The sequence below is a fragment of the Sordaria macrospora genome, chromosome 2 (genome assembly GCF_033870435.1).
Source record: "Sordaria macrospora chromosome 2, complete sequence".
Lineage (NCBI taxonomy): Eukaryota > Fungi > Ascomycota > Sordariomycetes > Sordariales > Sordariaceae > Sordaria > Sordaria macrospora.
In genome coordinates, this window is record NC_089372.1 from 5,854,190 (window position 1) to 5,873,096 (window position 18,907).

Below are 18,907 nucleotides of genomic sequence, written 5' to 3' on the forward strand. Positions count from 1 at the left end.
AGCTTGAAACAACGTCGACCACTCATACGACGGAACCCAGGATGTTTCCAAACATCAGCGAAAGGGGCGCCGCCGAAATCATCACCAAGCCCATTGTGATACCAGACAAACCATGGGGCGAACGAACGACCGTTCACCCAGTGAAGTGATGTGCATTTTCCCCCCCCCATTCGGCGCAGGAAACTCGAAACGAACCAAGCGAAAGCTCCGAAACATATCCATGAACAAGGTCCAGCCCGCCGTCAGAAGACGCGATCCGGAGCCCAAAGTTCCAGTATGGCCGAAATAGGCACGCGAATGGAACCTTGGCGCTGCTTCAATATATTACCATGCTCAATTCCTCACCCGCCTGCCTGAGCCTAGGACTAGAACTCCCTCACACACCCATCTTGTAGTTCTTCTGCACATCACCAAGACACACCCACCAAGACCAAGACACGAAGGAATCTGACTACTGGGAAAACGCGCCGGTAGTATTGCGCCATTCATTGCAACACTCCACACTCAACTTACCGGACCGAAGCGGTGATCATCGTGATCCCTTCCAGCCATCCGCTAGGTAGCCAGCCCTTGCTTACTGCCTTGCTTGTGAATGAATGCTGGGGTTGGAATGCAGAATGACAGCACCATCGCCGCAACAGGTACAGCCGACAACTACGACTGCGACTACGACACTGACACTGCCAAGTCCAGCAGCAACAGCAACAGCCGCGACAGCCACGGCTAGGAATCCGACTCAGACACCACACACCATTGCCGAGTACCTTTTTGTCAACCGGTATAACAACATGGAGACCATCCCGGAATCGTTAAATGGGGAATTACCTCCCTTACCCTCTCATAGTTCGAGGGGTCACACTTACAACCATCCTACCTCTGACCAGAACTTGCATGTCCCAAAGAGGTCAAACACTTATACCGTTTCTACCTCCTCCTCATCCCAAAATAGGCATCAACAACGGGGTGCGGGTGCGGAAAATCACAGTCAAAGTCAACAACAACAACCGTCACTGAACAGGCTTTCACCTCAGTCAGATTCAGGCTCAGCAGGTCTTGGATCAAGGATGATTGGAGGCGGCAAGTCCACTCAGAGAGTGAGGGAGTGGGTGAAGAGGTCGAATTCTAGTCGGTATGTCTTCATTTCACATCTCTCCTCACCTTTTCACTTCCACTTCCACTTCCACTTCCACTTCCACTTCCGCTTCCACTTCATGTTCCACTTCCCCTTCCCCTTCCGTTTCCTCTTCCCCTTCCATCATATGCCCTATCTCCCGGGCTACCACTGACCAAACCCAACTAACATACACAAGAACCGAGTCAAAACCAAAACCAAGCCGCACCTCCTCAAACTCAGGCCACCAAACCCTCGAAATCATCCACCTAGGCGGCGGTCGTCTCGAATCCAACGGGCATGTCCAGAGTCACCAGGGTCACATTCACTCCTCTTCTTTGTCTGCCAACTTCCTTGCCCCAACCAGTCATCAGAGTCAGACGCGCAGCAGCCGCGCCAACAGCATCGATAGCCGCATCACGCAGTGGTCGGATCTTTATCATGACCCGCCTGAGTCATTGACGGTTATTACTAAGCCTGCTACTGCTATCGCGACGGGAAAGCCTAGTAGACCTGTTAGTCCGGAACTGCATGAGCGACCGCAGTTAAAGGATTTGGGGAGTGGACATGAAGGAAGCCGGAGGGAAGAGGGGAGTGAGAGGGGCGAGGGTCAACAGCAGCACAGACATACGAAAAGTGATGGAAGTATCCACCCAGCCCCCTTACGGATCCCATCAAACTCTTCGTCGAGTTCTTCGCTCGACAAGAAAGACGGCGGTGTAACGGGGGTGACTAAGCCTGAAGAGACATGGAAGGGTCAAGCACATGGCCACGGTCAAGGTCATGGACACGGCCAGTCACAGGGAGGAGGTCAAGGAGGAGGACTAACGAGGAGTAACTCCAAATGGAAACCCCTCCCAGTTCCTCCACCGCCTGGTGCTCCCGGGAGTGTCACTCCTTTGGTTAATAACGGCGAAGATAATATCCACATGGCTGGTGCCATCGGCGTCAGCCCGCTTACTTCTACATCGGTTGACTTGTCCGAGTCGGAGTTTGGGGAGAGGGAGGATACGCCCCGCCAACATCAAGATCGCCACTGTGTACAACGAAGCGAGAACAAGGCCAGAAACGCGTCACCACAACATGATAATTCTCTCGGGATAGGCTACGCAGTCGGATTGGGCGTGTTGTCTCCTCCCTTGACACCACCAGAAAGGGATGATGAACCGGGAAGTGCCACCACAACCTGCACATATGGAATAAGGGAGAGCATATGGCCTGTTCCTCCCTCTTATGCTCAGGTTCAGGTTCACTCTCATGTCCAGGGGCAGTCGCAGTCGCAGTCGCAGTCGCACTCTCAGTCGCAGTTTGTTGGACATGGAAATGGAGCGCCCTCGCGATCAGCAACTGCTCCGCCTGAGAAGCAGCGACAGTATCACCAGCAACAACAGTACCAACACCAGCACAAACCCTCAACATCATCATCACTAGCATCCGCTTCAACGCTAGCTTCCTCACACTCTTCCCAATCGGTACCAACCCATATGATTCCCAAAAGAAGCGACTCCCTCTCTTACTCGCGCTCTCGACAGCACCGTCCGCAGACTTCAACCTCAGCTTCAACCTCCACTTCCGCGTCCACTTCGTCCCCTGCTTCTTCATCCTCCTCTCGATCGACGGGGGTAGATAAGACAACTGGAAACCACATCGGAACAGACCAAATCACCAGAGCCGCAACAGCAACAGCAACAGCAACAGCTACGACAACCACAATCACCACCACAGCACCGGCAACGCAGATTAATATCCCGCAACCACAGCTGCAGACACCAACTGTAACTCCGCCTACTCCCATCGTTCAGATCCCGACACCCACTGCCACTGTACCCACTCCCACATCAACAGTCTCAGCCCCCGCGCCAACAACACCAACTTGGTCTCCCCGGTCCTACCTCTCCTCGAAAGAGCTTCTCTGGTTACACAAAAACTACCGCGGCATAACCCCCTTCCTATCAGCCTGGGGCCTACACAAAGGGCTTAGCGATGATGCGGAAAGGGAAGAAGGATTGGCGATTATGCGGGAGTTGATGGCTGCCGAACTCAATGAAGATAACCATCCCAAAGCCAAGGTTTCGCATGGGAGTGGACATGGACCTGAAGGGGATGATGAGCAAGATGGTGGGAAGAAAGGATCGGAGGATAAGTCATGGCTGAATTTTGAAGCTAGTCCTGGTCCTGGTCGACGGGAGAAGAAATGCGACATGGATAGGAAGACGGACATGGATGAGAACGAAAATGACAAAGAGGAGAGACAAGAAAGTCCAAATGGTTATGCGGCGTTGAAAGGACAAGGGGTGAGAATGAAGCCTAGGGGTCAAGGTGATGTCTCCAAAGAAAGGAGAAGGGTTGTTGATCATGATAATGGGGAGGATGAGGGAAGTGACTTTTTCTGAGGAACCTGAAGCATTGAAGTGTCATTCTTGTAAATAAAGGGGTGGTGGCCATGATGCAGGTGGCCTATGCGGTTTGGTTCAAGTTCACACACAGTCAGCTTACAGCATGCAAGATGCAGCAGCAGGATCACGTCATGGATATCAGAGTCACAGTGGATGGAAGTCTTTGAAAGTGGTGAATTTGAACAGTGATTGTTTCCATGTCTCGAGACATTATGGAGTGTTGTTATCGCGTGGCTTCCTACAGACTTGCTGAAGCGACTACAGATACAAAAGCTCCCTCCCAATAAGACCCCACCCGAGCACAAACAACCAATTCATCACACTCCCGACCGTTGCGACTCAGTGTTTCAATTGCCTTATCAAGCAAATCCTCATCTACCGTGAAAAGACCGAGAACCTTGCCGCCACGACCGAGACCATATGTCGATCATCTTGTGTTCCCGGAAGACCAAAACAAACGTCACGGAGAAGGCAAGCAGAAGCGCCCTTGTACAGTCCGACCAGGCCCAAGTTACGGACACTCCACATGGCGGAGCGCATGGGAGAGCCCTCGACAAAGAGAAGTTTGGCTCCGGCCACATGGCGGTTTCTCCAGGTAGGGTCAAGAACCTTGGCAAAACCCTCGAAACCAAGTCTGCCAGAGGGGTTTCCAACCCCCGCGGACCAAACACAAGGATCAGTGAAAGTCGAGAAACTCTCGGACCACAAAGTCAGAACATCCGGTGTGCAGATATCGATGCCGCAGTCGATCAGGTCGGTTCTCATCTCGAACTCGCCATCCAAATTCTTAGTTGGTCTTGTTCTTGTGGATGATGGATCCTTGAGCCAGATGCGAAGTTGGGCTACCGCGGTGGCCAGGATGCTGTGAGCATGAAAGATTCTCAGGTCCTCGACTCTGGAGTGGTGGTGGAGGGGGCCGCAGCAGGGGCGGTGTTCTGTGTGGCAGACGGGTTGGCAGGAGCATTGACAACAGCGACGTTGGGAACAACGGTGTTGATCGAGGGCGTAGCAGAGCTGGCCTCAGCCAGGGCAACGACGGCAGTGCTGGTGCTGGACAGACGCCTCGCGAGGGTTGGCGTGATCTTTGAACTTGGACGAGATTCCTGGGAAGGTGCGACCCAGCTGGGGGTATATGCCGAAACAAAGAATGAAGGGCATGATGAAGGGAGAGGGATATGGTAACCGTGATGGTGTACTTGCGCAAGCTCAGGCGGCGGGACGTTTTCGCTAGCAAAGAATCTCAGCTGTGCAGCTAGCCCAAAGCTAAGAATGGCAGAGATCCGGTCTCCCACAGCAGCGGAAGTACCTGCCTTGGATGAGTCGCCATCTGAGGATTGGCTGCCCTGGGATGTAGATCTGGTCCCCAAAGCTTCGAAGCCTCCATCTCAAGGTGATGAGCTTCCGTCCGGCAGAGCCTTTGCGACGACGAGAGGGACTGGCCAGAATTGCCCGCCAAGTGTGCCCGCGAAGACTGAGCACATCTATGTTGAAGGGCTGGAAAGCCTGGCGAATGCGCTCGCCCTGCGGACCACGAAGCATCTGAGAGAATTGTCGGTAGTCGAGGACAATCTCCAGGGGGTTTGTGAAGACCTATTGCCCAACAAACAATTAGTATCTCAGCGGCAAGAGCAACACACCCTCACACAGAAAGGGGCAAGTATGGCTTACGACTTTGCTCGGCAAGAATGGCAGGACTGGTGCTGAGGCCCAGCCGAGACCGGTCACGCTTCTTTGCCAGAAAATGTCTTGACACTTCCGTGCGATGAGACGGTCATCGATGCGGGTGATGGGAATCGGGTAGTCTTGCAAGCGGTGCTCCAGGAAGTTCGATCGGATGGCGTACACAGCCAAACCTGAGCTGGGAGGCCTGGGAGAAACGACGGGACAAAGAGGAGGGAATGAGTTGAGGAGAGCAACAGCGCTACAACAGATGGTTGTCCGCACCGCCGTCCTTTCTGACGGCCCATCGTGGTTCGTCTCTCTTGGGTTGAAGGGGAACCCACCCCACTTGCCCAGCGGCACTTTCCTGGTTTCATGTGTTAGGTCTGGACTGAGATTTGACTGAAGAGTGGAAGCCATGACTTACGGTTTGTGCCCCTAGGGGGGCACAGGAACAGTGCCGCCGGCGTTCGGCACGGGAACAACAAACATGACGCCCTTACGGTTGTGGGCGGGAGCAGACCCAGCTGATGGGGCTGGAGACGCCGAAGCCGCCGGTGGGGCTGTTGGTGGTGCGCTGGCCCCTTGTGCAGCTGCTGAGGCTGTTGCGGTGGTTGTTGCCGCTGAGGGAGGGAAGCCCGCAACCGCCCCTTGGGGAGGTGCTGTCAAGGCAGCCTCGGCCGATGCTTGATTCATGGCCGGTCTAGTTGGTGGGACACTGACGGAGAAGTTAGTAAGATGCTGATGAACGAAGACACAGAGGGTGACGGTCAAACTTACAAAGTGGAAAGGGCTCCGGCACGAAGAAGCGCGACGATGACGCTCCGGTGGCCGGCCGAGAAGACTGAAGACGGGAGTGGTGGCTGTTGCCGATGAAAGTTGGTAGTGCTGTTGACGTTCTTGAACGCAAGCAGCGACAAAGAAATGGGGAGAAAGTTTTGATGATGGAGGATGAAGAGTGTGTTGTGAGGGAAAGGATGAGGGGGGAAGAAGAGGTTTAAGAATGAAGAGGGAAAAGAGATATAGGAGAGAGGTGGCAGAGAGGGGCACGACGGCAGACGAGGGGAGCGGCTGCCTGAAAGACTCGTGGGAGAAAAAAAAAAAATTAGTGGGAGTCCAAATTTGCTGCCACGCTGGCAGAGGCTCCCGTACCTTCCATTTTATTTCAAGACGGCAACCTCAACGAGATGAACAGGCAGCATGATCGCGTCATTATCTAGCCGTAGAGGTACTCGACAGGAGCTCGGCGGTCACGAGTGTACCGCCGGGACCGAGAAAGAAAAGGGAATTTTCACTCGGACAGTGATCCCATGTTCCGTGACGGGACTGCCTCCACCCTGAATGCCTTTTGTCTGGCTCTTGCCATCTCTGGTCATCCTTTCTAGGCATTCTTGCTTGTCGGTTGTGCCTTTTACTCGATGAGGAAGGCATAGTTCTACTGTGATTAAGTAGATTCAGGTCGTGAGTTACATGCACATATTTGGTCGATACGTAAAAGTTTCAAACAATTCTTCCTAAGTTTGTTATATTGGACTACGTGTAGTGGCTTTTTATAGGGAGAACTGGGTGAACGAAGCCAAATTACAACGGAAAGATGACAATTACACGATATGGTACAAAGTGTTCTCCTCGACCTTGTGCGTTCCCCTTCTCCGCCTCATGAAACCTGTTCGGACTTGTTCCTCAGTCCATGCCCTACTCTGATTTGAAGCGCACTTTCCTTTGGCAAGCTTCCAGTGACGGATTTCGACAAACGCCAGAAATTTGCTTCCTTGCTCCAAAGAAGTTGCGACCCCATACAACTGTCCACCCGTAGCATTCCTTCCTCGAGGTTCTCGATGTTATTGCAGGTGAATGATTGTTGTGATCGCTTGTTTCGAATGCCGTGCCTCGCAAGATCCGGTCGTGACGCCTCCACTTTGTCTCTTGCTACCCGAGCCGTTGCGACTGCCTCTCAAGTCAGAATCGCCTTTCATGCGCACCTCAAGGTAAGGAGACATGAAAGGAAGGATTACCATGCTCTTGATTGTGTCGTGGTTACTTGGAAACAACCAGTTCTTTTTTGTGAAGTTCGGGGTTTGTTGGTCTTCGGAATAAGTGAGAGGTTGTTGAGGAGCAACTGGTGGAAGGGTGGAAGTTCATCACACTGATGCCATGCAGTAGCAACCGGTCACAATCGTCGCCATCATAATCGCCGTCTTCTCCTTCTGCTCCATACCCTAGCCGTGGGCATCTCTGTTATTGGAGGTTATTTTGAACCATCGACACTGCGTTGTTGAGCGGGCCGGCCACGGTGTTCGAGAAGTGGAGTCCGAGTCTGTTGCGGGGTGGTCACGGGAAAGGACTTGGACTGTTGAAGAAAAGGAAGAAGGCTGAGCAAACGGAAGGAGCCAAAAGTTAGGTTCAGAGGCCGCAGAAAGATACCTGGACCAGAGCCACCTGCAGAAGGGGCATGAGAAGCGCACGAGCCATCAGATTCAAACGAGGAAACAGTTGCAGAGGGGCAGCGGCCGCCGGTCAGCACATGACGCAGGCGGGAGTACCATACGCGACGTGTGGGGGGAAGAGCAAAGACAAGGGCAACAGTGTCCCTGATGATCACCAGAGAGATCTCAATTCGAAAACGACTGATTAATGTGCGCTGCTATATATGAAAATGGCAAGAGCCTTCTTCCTGCCCTCCGATACACCAAACTACTCGTGATAAGTTGAGGCCGGGCCGAGACCCATATACATGCCTGTTCCTTCTGCACCTGGGCTGTCGAACCGCTCAGAACACGAATCTGTTGAGGAAAGGGAACACAGAAGTTGCAGCGAGGCCACAAATGGTGACAAGGAGGAAAATGTAGGATCCGAGAAGGAATATCACAGATACCGCTGCTTTGTTCGGGGCTTCATCCGCGTTAGGACTCGGTTCATCCGCGTCAGAGCTCGGTTGATAGCTCCGAAGGTCATGAAGCTCCGCTCTGAAATTATCCCTCAACTTGGTGAAACTCTCCCTCATTTTGGTGATGGCTCCCTTTCCCGTCGTGGCAAGTGTCTTTTCCATCTCTCCTCCCTTTTCCTTCAAACGCGCTTCTCTGCTTTCCCGCACTGCACGTGCCCTTTCCAACCTGGATTGCTTGTCCGTGACTTGGGGTGCCAGGACGGGTATCTTTGGAGGAGCGGCTGGAGTCCTTTCCGCCAGAGGAGATGTCCTTTCCCTTGCAGGCGTCTTCACCCTGACGGGGTTCTTTGGCGTGTAAGGTGTTCTTTTCCTGGCAGGCGTTCTCTGCTTGACGGGTGTCGTGTTCGTGGAAGGTGCCGTCTCCCTCAGAGTCGGAGCTGTCCTTTCCGCGACAGTCGGGCTTTCCGCGGAAGGGACGTCGACGAATGGATCTTCCATGGGATACGTCGTTTCCGGGACAGAATGATCCGTTTCGATGGGAGATGGCTGTTCCCGCTCGCTGATCACGGGGGATGCATTGTCTTCGAAACGGGTCCCTCCCATGTCAGGTGTCGTTGGCATGTCATTGTCCACAAGTGCCTCTTCCGCGGCAGATGCCTGTCCTGTGAGGAAATCATCCCGTGACGAGGATAATTCCTCGCGAGAATTGCTGTCTTCATCGTTGGACTTCAGGACAGGTGAGGTTTTCGTGACATCTTGTACTGCTCTCACCGGCGAGATCGATTCGTTGTCTGAATTGTTGTCGTTATCCGAGTGCATGGCATACGTGTCTTTGTTTTCAGTGACAATTGGAATGTCCTCTTCTGGTTGGAATGGCTGGTTTGGAGGGGAAGTGTTGTCTTTGTTGTATTCCATTGTATAATCCTCTTCCATGGCTGATGGAATGGTCTCTCTCGGCGACTGCGGATATGTTTCCTTTTCGACATCACTATCGGCAGTGGAGTCTATGGCATATGGCTCTTCAGGCTCTGTCACGATGTCCCCTTTTGGAAGGAGTGATTCATCTTGAGGAGAAGTGCTGTTGTCGCTGTATTCCATCACGGATGTCTTTTCCTTGCCAAATTCCTCCTCTGACCGAGACGAGAACGTCTCCTCATGAGGAGAAATGGTGATTTTGGGTGACTCCATGATACCAAACGAGCAAATATAGATGCTGCGTTTAGGTGCGTGGAGGAATGGTCGTGTTGAAGAAGGTTTCGTTTAAATTGTACACACGAGACAAAGGACGGATATGCGTTTAATGGGATGAAAGATGATCTTTTTGAATTTACAGCGAAGAGATAAACCGGGGAAATAATACCAACAGGCAAAGCTTTATACTAACTGATCTTGGTGGGCAGATCTTTGACCGAGTTCTGTTCTTATTCAGTTCATTCCTTTGTGGCCAACTGCCTCGAGGCGGCAGGCTTTATTCACGGTGGGTGTCCCAGCCAAACGGTTTCCTTGTCGACAACAGGTCCATTAAGGGCCAAGTTCAATTAAGACGCTGAATCCGGAATATCATTATCATCATCTTTTCTTTGTTGTTTGTTGACCCTCGATCGGGCAGATCCGCCAACGCCACGTTCCGGGTTATGGATCAGCAGTGTCAAGGAACTCAGATAAAGAAACACGTTGCTGAGTTATGAATCCTAACAAAAAAAAAAAAAAAGCACTGCCCCAAACTTCCCCCGACTCGCAACTCAACCATCTCTCCGCCAAACCCATAATGTTCTTCCATGCCGGAGATTCCATCACCCTTCGTATCCAGATTTGATCCTCAAGTGCGCCCCAGTATCTTATTGTCGGTAGAAAAACAAACGTAGAAACGCAGGGTGCCTCTAAGTCCGCCGCAACGTCTGTCATGCATCGGGCGGGAAACATAAAGCTGTCGTAAGAATACACCGTGAGGATACTCTCGCCCACAATCGACCGTCCTGTTTATGCCCTTTGAACCCATGTCTAGGCATTCCATAAAGGGAAAAATTCCCAATGGACTCTAGCCGATGTATTTTTCGAAGTTTTGTGATCCGTACCATCGTTTCGTAAGGGTCTTTTCTATGCCGTAGCCTAAATGCACAACACATGCAGCGGTCAGCAACTCAGCATATCTCGACCATGTCAAAAGTTGACCAAAGTAAAACCGACAACCACAAGGAAGGAACTTACCATTTCGCTGATACCGCGGTGTGTGACGAACCGTTACAAGCATAGGAGTATTATCGCTGGGATAGAACAATAGAGTAACGGAGTAGTAGCTGAAAGGTACTGGTAGATTGTGATAGCTATTGCTTGCTGAAGAGCCTTATAAACGAAGGCCGGGAGGTCTTCTTTTATACTGCTCTTCCCTGGACCCGGTGTACCGGACCCGAGGGCCCGAACCTTTCGGGTCCTCCGATACTACGGACCCGGGGACCCGAAGCCTTCGGGCCTTCGGGTCCAACCTGATTGGTCTATCTATCTAGCTAGCTTACATAACTTTGGTTGGATCGTAACACGGTGTCGGATCCCCACGACATGGGAAGGCCATTGCGCATTATGTCTCCAATTCCACCCCCCCTCCCATCTACCGCTTCCACTCACTTGATTTGTTTTTACTCAAGTCAATCCTATCACTGTACCGAACCCAAAATCTTGCGATCCGCATCCGCTCGTCAGAAGATCGGTCGAAGCCACCTAAGCCAGCCGTACCCGGCTCTACGCTTGTTTGGCCAAAAACAAATCGACCGAGTCAAAGCGGTAATACACTTCCTGCTTCTCCAAATCGTAGCCTAGATGTTTCTTCCCGTCCCCGCAGCTGACATCTCGGACCAGCCAGAAAGAGCGGCGTTTATAGCCCAGGGGCGCTGGAAAACCAAAGGGCATAAGGAGAAAGGTAACCAAGGCTACGAACAACCAGATGAGGATGAGGAAGAGGGGTGGTTGCAGAGACGGGATGCCGGTAGTACAGGTAGAGGTAGAGGTACTGTCTGACTGTGAGGTCGTTGTGGTCTTTGTCTCAAGGGGCTCAATTGGCTCGATTGGGGGGAGTAAACAGATTAGAAAGTACAGAAGCCAGGTCCCGTAGGATAAGGCTGCGGAGGTGGTTATTGTGATGAAGTAGGAGCGGAAGAGTAAGGTGTCGAAGCGGACCCGACGACGGTGGGCCGTCTTGGAGGGCTGGTTGTCGATGTTGATTGTCATTTTGTCACTGAAGAGAGGAGTTGATGTTGAAGCGAGCGAATTGGTGGAAACTGGAGTCGTCTTCTCGAGTTGTAATAGTCGCTTGTTGATGAAAGAGTGGATGAGGATGGTCTGGTTGGTCGAATTGAGGAAGAGGAGCAAAGGAAAAATGGGGGATCCCTCCTTAAATATCGGTCGGTAGAAAAATGGGAGGAAACGTGTTAGATCGAACTGCAGGGCATGCAGAAAATATTCGTGCATGAAGTCAATGTCCGACACGTCTCCAGCTACATCTTCATTTCAGGTTTTTTTTTGCGCTCTACCAAGCTGCCTTGCTTCCTTCATGCCAATTTCAAGCAAGAATACCTAGGTAACCTGCACTCATGAGCGCACAAGAAACAGAACCAGAAAATGCACGAGATTACACCGACATCAAGAGGTTTAAGCCCTTAATGCAGGCGTCTGGATGCGTGATGAAATTCTCCCCAAAGTGTGGCTAATGGCTGTAAGTTGGAACGTGTCTTGTTTTCCTTTCCACCCACATTACAAGCATGCAAAGCAACAGCCCCCACACCTTCTCAGGAAGAAAGAATGCCCCAGAAACCCCAGAAACCCCAACCCATCACAACCACCCATCCTCCCCAACCCGTAACTACCCATCTCCTTGCCCCATTCACCACCCCTTGCCCCTTCCCCTGCGCATCTCCAACTTCCTCACCAGCAGCCACCATCAACTCCGTCCCATTAACCCCCCTCATCAACTCCCCACTCCTCGCCGCCTTTCTAACCGCCTCATCCGGATCTCGTCCTCCTCCTCCTCCTCCTTCTCCTTCGACCGTAGTAGTAGAATTAACAGCCACAGCCACCTCCCCATCCAAACTCGCATCAACAGCAACAGCCCCCCTCCTAACCACCCCCGCCCTCCTCAACACCTCCGCCACAGCAAACCAACTCCCCTTGTTTTTCATGTTCTCATCATACAAACACCCCCCTCCCTTTCCAGGAAACGCATCCTTAACCCAGCTGTATTTATCACTAAACCCCCACACCGTGATCCCGACGCACCCTTTTACGGCCAAGCAGGCTGAGATGACGGTCATGTAATCCTTCTCTTGTTGTTCGATTTGTGTAGCATTGGGGGACGGGGACAAAGAGGAGTGGGAGATGTCGAGTTCTGAGAAGGACACTTCTAGGGAGAGGTTGGTGAAGAGTTCGAGGGTTGATGTGAGGGAGGGTAAAGAGGGGACGGAGGAGACGAAGAGGTGGGATTGCAGGCCTATGCCATCTATACGCGCTTTGTTCTTTTCTCCAGTGGGAGAAGTGTAATTGCGGATGAGGTGGACAATGTCCACTGCACCCTGCGCTTTGGAGGGTGAAAGCTCGAGGTTGAAGTCATTGTAGTAGAGTTTTGAAGAAGGGTCAGCGGCGAGAGATGTCCAGTAGAAGGAGAAGGGGATGTATGAGGCTCCTAGGACTTGATGGAAAAGGGAGGTTGTGGATAGAGTGTTGGAATCTGGAGAAGAGGAAAGGGCTTCGGATACTACGTCCCAGGAGTAGCATTGGGAGCCGAAGTGGGTGACGGTAGTGGTGATGTGGGCTTGGAGCACATCACTTAGTGTTTTCTCGGTCCACGACGTAGATGTAACTGTTGCCGCCAAGTATCAGACTTTATCCTCCCTCCTCTACAAGCGCTTACATTGGAAAATGGGAAAGGAAATACGTACCATAGCTGGGAAGTTGAGCCCCCCAAACCAAAACATGACACCTAAACAACTGCCCATTCCCCTTCGCCTGCGCAGCAATGATATCCGTATTCGTAAAGTCCACTTTCCCTTTGTCTTCCTTTTCCAGTTCTCCCCACTTCTGGCTGTTCTCAGGGACGATCATGCCGAACTCATTGGGGTTTTGGACGATGGCTTGGTGTGCTTTGTTGTCGAGGTAGCGAACGTCGGTGGCGGTGCCAAAGAAGAGCTTGCCGGCGGCGAGCATGAGGGAGTGGAGGCCTTCATTGTCGGTGTCTTGTCGGCTGGCCAAGAGAGGACTGGCTCTTGTTGGAGATGCGGCGGATAGAGGGCTCAGAAAGAGGCTTGCAAAGAGCAATGCAGTTATTCGTGCCATTCTTGTCGTGGTATGTGGGAGTGTCCCAAGCACCTAGGTTCGTAAACGAGTGGATATATAGGCGTAACGAGCGAAAGCTGAAGTAACGGCAGATTTGAGATCGAAGAACAGGGCTTTGATACAGGTCCCCTTCCAGCGGCCAAGACGGGGTACTTATCACCATATAAGATCTTCGAGGTCTTATGATCTTCGGGCTCTGGATTGACTCCGTTTGTTTCCAACCTCGTCTTTTACCCAACCATTATCTGGTATCAGTGCCAACCGATCAATCCGTGGGTTGAGTGAAACCCACCTTTAACTTGACGTCCAAACTGTAACTGTTTTATCCTCCTACCCTCCCACACCGCACCAGTCCATTTCCGTCCAAATAGACATTAGCGGGTTGCGAAACGCGATGGCGTTGGAGCACTTGGAGGATGTGAGCCAGCCTTTTGGCATTTGTGGTTATGTTTACACTCCAAGATTGTTCTTAATGGCGTTGCATGAAACGTGCCCCGTCTTGAGCACTGACCTTGGTGAATGTTTCAGGACGGGAAGAAGCTTGGCTGATGATGATCCAGGGCATGTCGCGATGCATGGAGCGTGGTGAAGTTGATAGCGTCTGTGCGGTGGAATGTAACCTCGGAAATAGCAGAGGTACCCCGGGTCTGACAGGCGTATTGATTCGGGATGCCAGATTGATGCTTTGAACAATTTTCTTGGTGGTAGTGTTAAATTGGACGAGCATTTGACATTTACTGGAGTTGGTCTGAGGTTTGTCACTACGGGGAGGGAAGGCGTGGATGATGTCCGGCGCGGTCCCGTCGCCGTGTACCTTGAGGGCCGAAACCCACTTAAAATCCATGTAGTCTAGTACCACCCGCAGTCAGGACACTCGACGGGAACATCTCATACAGTTCAAGAAAAAGAACAAAGAACAATCTGAACTGCTTTCCAGGCGTCATCATTCTTTCCAACTACACTTTCCATGCAAACATTTGCCAATATCGTATTTTCCATTGATGGCGGATATCTCTTGCAAGGTACCTTATGGGATTCCCTTTGCGTGGGGGTACAGATAGGCACTTGCTTTCGTGCATTTTCCTTGAAGATCCCTTTCTAATTATCCCTTTCCGTACAATCCTTCTTCCCGCGATGTCTTTCCATTGATCCCTTTTCCGCAGTTCACGATCCCAATACCCATCCCCCCTGTATGATTCGACGTAATAACATCTCCATAATCAAGGATCATTCTATGAGACGATACATAAATGAACTGTCCATCAGTCGTGAATCGGAGCCAGGACTCTTCGGATGTGATCTGCAAGTGTAGAGGCGTCTTCCAACGAGGCAACCTCAGCCTGAATGGGACTCCTCCGCCGACCGGCGTCCGGCCTTCCACGGAACTGAATACCAGGTTGTACTCCGAGTCATAAATCTCGTACGTGGTGACTCGGGACTGGCGTTCACGGACGTCGGGACGATCGTGGTCGAAGGATGCTTGGCGGGAGACTCGACGTACGAATTGCTGGCCGTCGAAGTACTCCATGAGCCTGGCGAGAATCATCATCTCGGTGGGAGGTGGCTCTGGAATGCTTAGAGGCGAGGCTGACGGTCTGATGAGACGCGAAAGGCCGAATTTGAACGTGGAAATCCATCTGGTGAGTGTTGCGGCAATACCGGGCGAGAGATTTCCCAGGCTATGGAGTGGTGTGAGCAAGATTGAACGTAATTTTCGTGCAATCCATTGCTTTCTGGTGTTGGTGAGAAGTCAGAGATGGCTCGCCGCAAAAAAAAAGACAAAGGCAAAGTGCAACGATCGGTGGAGGGGCAGGACTCACATGAGTTGGAAGGGGAATGCGGCTAACGTAGCCGGAAAAGTAGTGGCAATACGGTAGACTAGGAGTCCATGAAGGCCTAGCATGTTCTGCTGGCCTCTTATCTGCGACATTTTTTTCTTTCTCAAGAGACGATGTGATTGTTGTCGGTGGGATTGGTTCCTGTCAAAGTATCTCAAGTGGTCGGTCTTTGGCGAAGCTTGAAAAGGATTGAATGCCAGTCCAGAATATGGTGTTTGGTGATGAAAAGGAAAAAAGTTTTTTTTTGAGGAAAGTGGGAGAATCTGCTGTTTTATTTCTCATCACTGAACGGAGACTGTTTTTTTTTTCTTTTCTTTTCTACATGTACGTGAATAAAGTAAAAAAAAAAACCAAAAAAAAAAACCCAAAAAAAAAACCCAAAAAAAAAACCCCCCCAAAAAAAACCAAAAAAAAAATCAAATCACAAGCAACATAACGTCAGGCAGCTTTTCTAAAGCACCTCGACAAGCAACTGCATGATAGCGCATACGCTCGGCGGCCACGATGCGCAGTTTTTGGACGAATTTGGGAGCTTCAGAGGCATAGCTAGAGCCAACAGGACATTCGAGATCCAGCGAACTCTCTCCTCCACGAAGCCTGTCCAGTCCCAGAAAATTACTGTCCATATATCAAACAATGATTATGGGAGCTCTAATAGCGTAGGAATTTGTGTTGTGGCATATCTACCTAACCGCTCTAGAAAACATAGGGGACAGTGATGGATGTCATCATCACCGACCATGTTTGCGCCGGAATAGCGGGTTTGATAGTCCTATCCATGTCTTTCACTCGGAGTTGGAGCCGGAGTTGACAAAGTCCCCAAGACCGAACACACCGCGAAGCGGACTGTCTTGGATTTGGGTGCTGTATGATGCATAATTGGGTCATGCACTGGGCTCCGGGAACTCTCTCGTGAATATCATAATGCATATATGCATAAGTAGGCAGGAAAAATTGCCCTGTAGTCCGAGGATCTCAATGAGAACATTCACTGCCACTTGATAGAACCGAAGTTTGACCGAAAGCATGGTGTTGCCACCTCGAAGTACAAACCTCCATCTGCCGATAGGCCGTTGGGTCGGGAGCGCTCTGAGTGGGCTTGGAATCGCCCGCCATCGACATCGACCATCGACCATGGTGCCTTCCCCCAAGCATTCTGCGGCGATCACTAGATGTATCCGCTGGTAACCGGGGAGGCCCGTGACATTGAAGTAGTCGATAACTGCCGACGAGACACACGACTTGAAGGCAAGCACGAACGAGAGATACTCCGTCCATTTCTGGGTGGTTCAGTTCTTTCATACGCACGGCAGACTGGCAAAGTGCAAAAGTTTGCCGTTTCGAAGTTCCTCCTTCATTTCCACCAAAAGGCCATCATAGCCTCACGGCAAGATGAGAGCATCGTGATGGCCAATCAATCTCCAAACAACATCATCGCGACCAGCATGATATGCGACGCCCAACGTTCGAAGTCCGGACACGGTGATGATGATCCAACGGCCTTCGCTCGTATCACACCTACGAAGCCTTGTGTCCCTTTCAAGCGATGGATGCCGGCCAGATGTTATCAGGAGCAGCCTCAAATGCCTGCCAATTGATGGTCCGTCTCGGAGGCCGTTCAACACACCTCATGCTGCCGAAAATCAGCAAGTATCATACCCTCCACTTTCCGTCCTTTTTCCTATCAGTTACCAGTTACCAGTTCTAACGCTCTTGATTTGAGACAAACTTCGACGGCCATATCACATGGCCACCACATATCTGGTCTGTCTGACCGAGGATTGGAACGCAACATCAAGATCCGGCAGAATACCCGGGATCGACAACGTCTTTATGGACCTCGACATCCGATAGGCACGCATATGGCTTGCAATATCAATGCCCCCCACTCCGGAACCGTTCACAACCCGGCAATTGTGAACTGTACAAAATCGACTTCCCAGTCCGGCAGTGAAGCTGAAAACGGACGATGACGCCAGGCTGCTCGATGCTTCTTGGACTCGTTTAAGAGACCCGATGGCGCTCTCTGTCAACCCAGATTGTCACGTCCTAAAGTTTCCTGGATCAAACATTGCTTTCCATCGCTTACTCTTCCTATCGCTCCTCCGAGGTATCGTCGTTATCGCCAACATGTACTGGCTGGGAGCGCTCTCCTTCGCAGTTGCCGTTGATGCACAAGGCTTTTCGAGCACCATGCTGCGCTTTGGCTGCTCGCAAGCAGTCATTGACCGTATTGATCCGTGAGTTGTACCACCCAAGACTTACGGCCATGGACGATACTAACACTCGTCTATAGACTCGTCGAGCCGGGCATGCTCCCCTCTTCACATGTCCATCAGGTCGTTGGCGGCGTACGTCTACACCCTAATCCCATTAACAGCCAGTACCCACACTAACACCCAACAGAACGCTTTCAACGTAACCATGGCCTCCGGTCCCAACGCCGACATCTCCAAACTGGCCACCTGCACCTCCTGCACCTTCTCGGAGGACTTCTCCAACTACTGGACAGCCAACGTCTACTTCAAGGCGCGCAACGGCACCTACAAGCGCGTTCCCCAGATGGTCAACGACCAGATCGGTGCTGCCAACGCCGGCATAACGGTGTACTACACCGCGCCCGGCCCCAAGACCGTCACAGCCTTCAAGCCTGGCTTCCGAATGTTTTCCGGCGACCCCAACCGCCGCAAGTCCGCCGGCTTCGGCAAGAACATGCAATCCTGCTATCGATGCTACACGGGCGCCAACTTTGGCGGCAACACTTATTCCCCTTGCATGGACCCGCAGCGCGACACGGAGACGTTCCCCAAGCAGCCCTGCCCGGGCGGCATTCGGTCAAGCGTCATCTTTCCTATCTGCTGGGACGGCAAGAACTTGGACTCCCCGTCGCATACGGAACACATTGCCCATCCCGCCTCCGGCCCTGCTTCCTTCGCTGTCGTAGACGCCAAGTGCCCTTCCACCCACCCGGTCAAGATCCCACAGGTGCACTACGAAGTAGTCTGGGACACTCGGCAGTTCAACAACAAGGTTGATTGGCCTACAGATGGCAGCCAGCCGTTCGTGTTGAGCAATGGAGATAACACCGGGTATGGACAACATGGCGATTATGTGTTTGGATGGCAAGGGGATCGACTGCAGCATGCGATGGATAACAAGTGCTTCGGACCGTCGTGCACCGGATTGAAGACGCAGGCGTTTGATAAGGCGAATAAGTGCACGGTGAAGAGCGTTGTGAATGAGAATACGGATGGGTGGTTGAAGGAGTTGCCGGGGATGGCGGGGCATCCGATGAAGAAGTAGGGTGGTGATGGAGGAAGACACTCGTCTTTCGACCTGGGTAGGTAGGCTTTGATGGTGATGGAGACTCCTTTGTGCAGAATACCCCTTGTCCATCTTTCCAGTAAGTCATTCTTTTGTAGCAGCATTATAATTGACATAGAAGTCTCCGATTCAAACGTTCTTGTGCGTTTTGAATGCCCATACCGGCTGTACTGAGCAAGTGTCTAAGCTCTTTCCCCCGGCTGTGTAGATCTGGGTTCCGAGCATAAGAGGCAAAGAGCACTACCGGCTAAAGAATCCCTTCACCTCTCAAAACGTAGATACCAAGCAGTTAGCCACCGAAAATATTGTGAAGTAGCAGACCGAGCCAAGAACGGCACTTGCTCATCGCTCAAACGGAAACAGGGCAATGCCC

The 18,907-nt window shown here is 51.7% G+C and overlaps 4 protein-coding genes across 4 annotated transcripts; 2 read left to right on the forward strand and 2 right to left on the reverse strand.

Moving 5' to 3' along the window:
- Positions 1-164: 164 nt before the first annotated feature.
- On the forward strand, positions 165-3,607 carry SMAC4_05152 (uncharacterized protein). The gene is made up of 2 exons (XM_003346844.2): positions 165-1,129; positions 1,311-3,607. Exons 1-2 carry the CDS (start codon positions 597-599, stop codon positions 3,502-3,504), a joined length of 2,727 nt encoding a protein of 908 aa, XP_003346892.2. The 5' UTR covers positions 165-596; the 3' UTR covers positions 3,505-3,607.
- Positions 3,608-7,936: 4,329 nt separating this feature from the next.
- On the reverse strand, positions 7,937-9,241 carry SMAC4_05154 (uncharacterized protein; the record flags this gene model as incomplete). The annotated part of the gene is made up of 1 exon (XM_003346845.1): positions 7,937-9,241. The coding sequence occupies one exon, from the start codon at positions 9,239-9,241 to the stop codon at positions 7,937-7,939; it is 1,305 nt and encodes a 434-aa protein (XP_003346893.1).
- A 2,591-nt stretch (positions 9,242-11,832) lies between these two features.
- Positions 11,833-13,372, reverse strand: SMAC4_05155 (uncharacterized protein; the record flags this gene model as incomplete). Its single annotated transcript, XM_003346846.1, has 2 exons — positions 11,833-12,899; positions 12,979-13,372. 2 exons carry the CDS (start codon positions 13,370-13,372, stop codon positions 11,833-11,835), a joined length of 1,461 nt encoding a protein of 486 aa, XP_003346894.1.
- A 3,968-nt stretch (positions 13,373-17,340) lies between these two features.
- On the forward strand, positions 17,341-18,513 carry SMAC4_05156 (uncharacterized protein; the record flags this gene model as incomplete). Its single annotated transcript, XM_003346847.1, has 3 exons — positions 17,341-17,450; positions 17,507-17,561; positions 17,617-18,513. The coding sequence occupies 3 exons, from the start codon at positions 17,341-17,343 to the stop codon at positions 18,511-18,513; spliced, it is 1,062 nt and encodes a 353-aa protein (XP_003346895.1).
- Between the last annotated feature and the right edge of the window lie 394 nt (positions 18,514-18,907).

What these genes read in the sequence shown, in the direction of transcription:
- SMAC4_05152 (XM_003346844.2), top strand. Translation starts at nt 597, where the DNA reads ATGCTGGGGTTGGAATGCAGAATGACAGCACCATCGCCGCAACAGGTA. An exon ending in AAGAGGTCGAATTCTAGTCG is followed by an intron (nt 1,130 to 1,310) that starts GTATGTCTTCAT and finishes AACATACACAAG; the next exon opens with AACCGAGTCAAAACCAAAAC.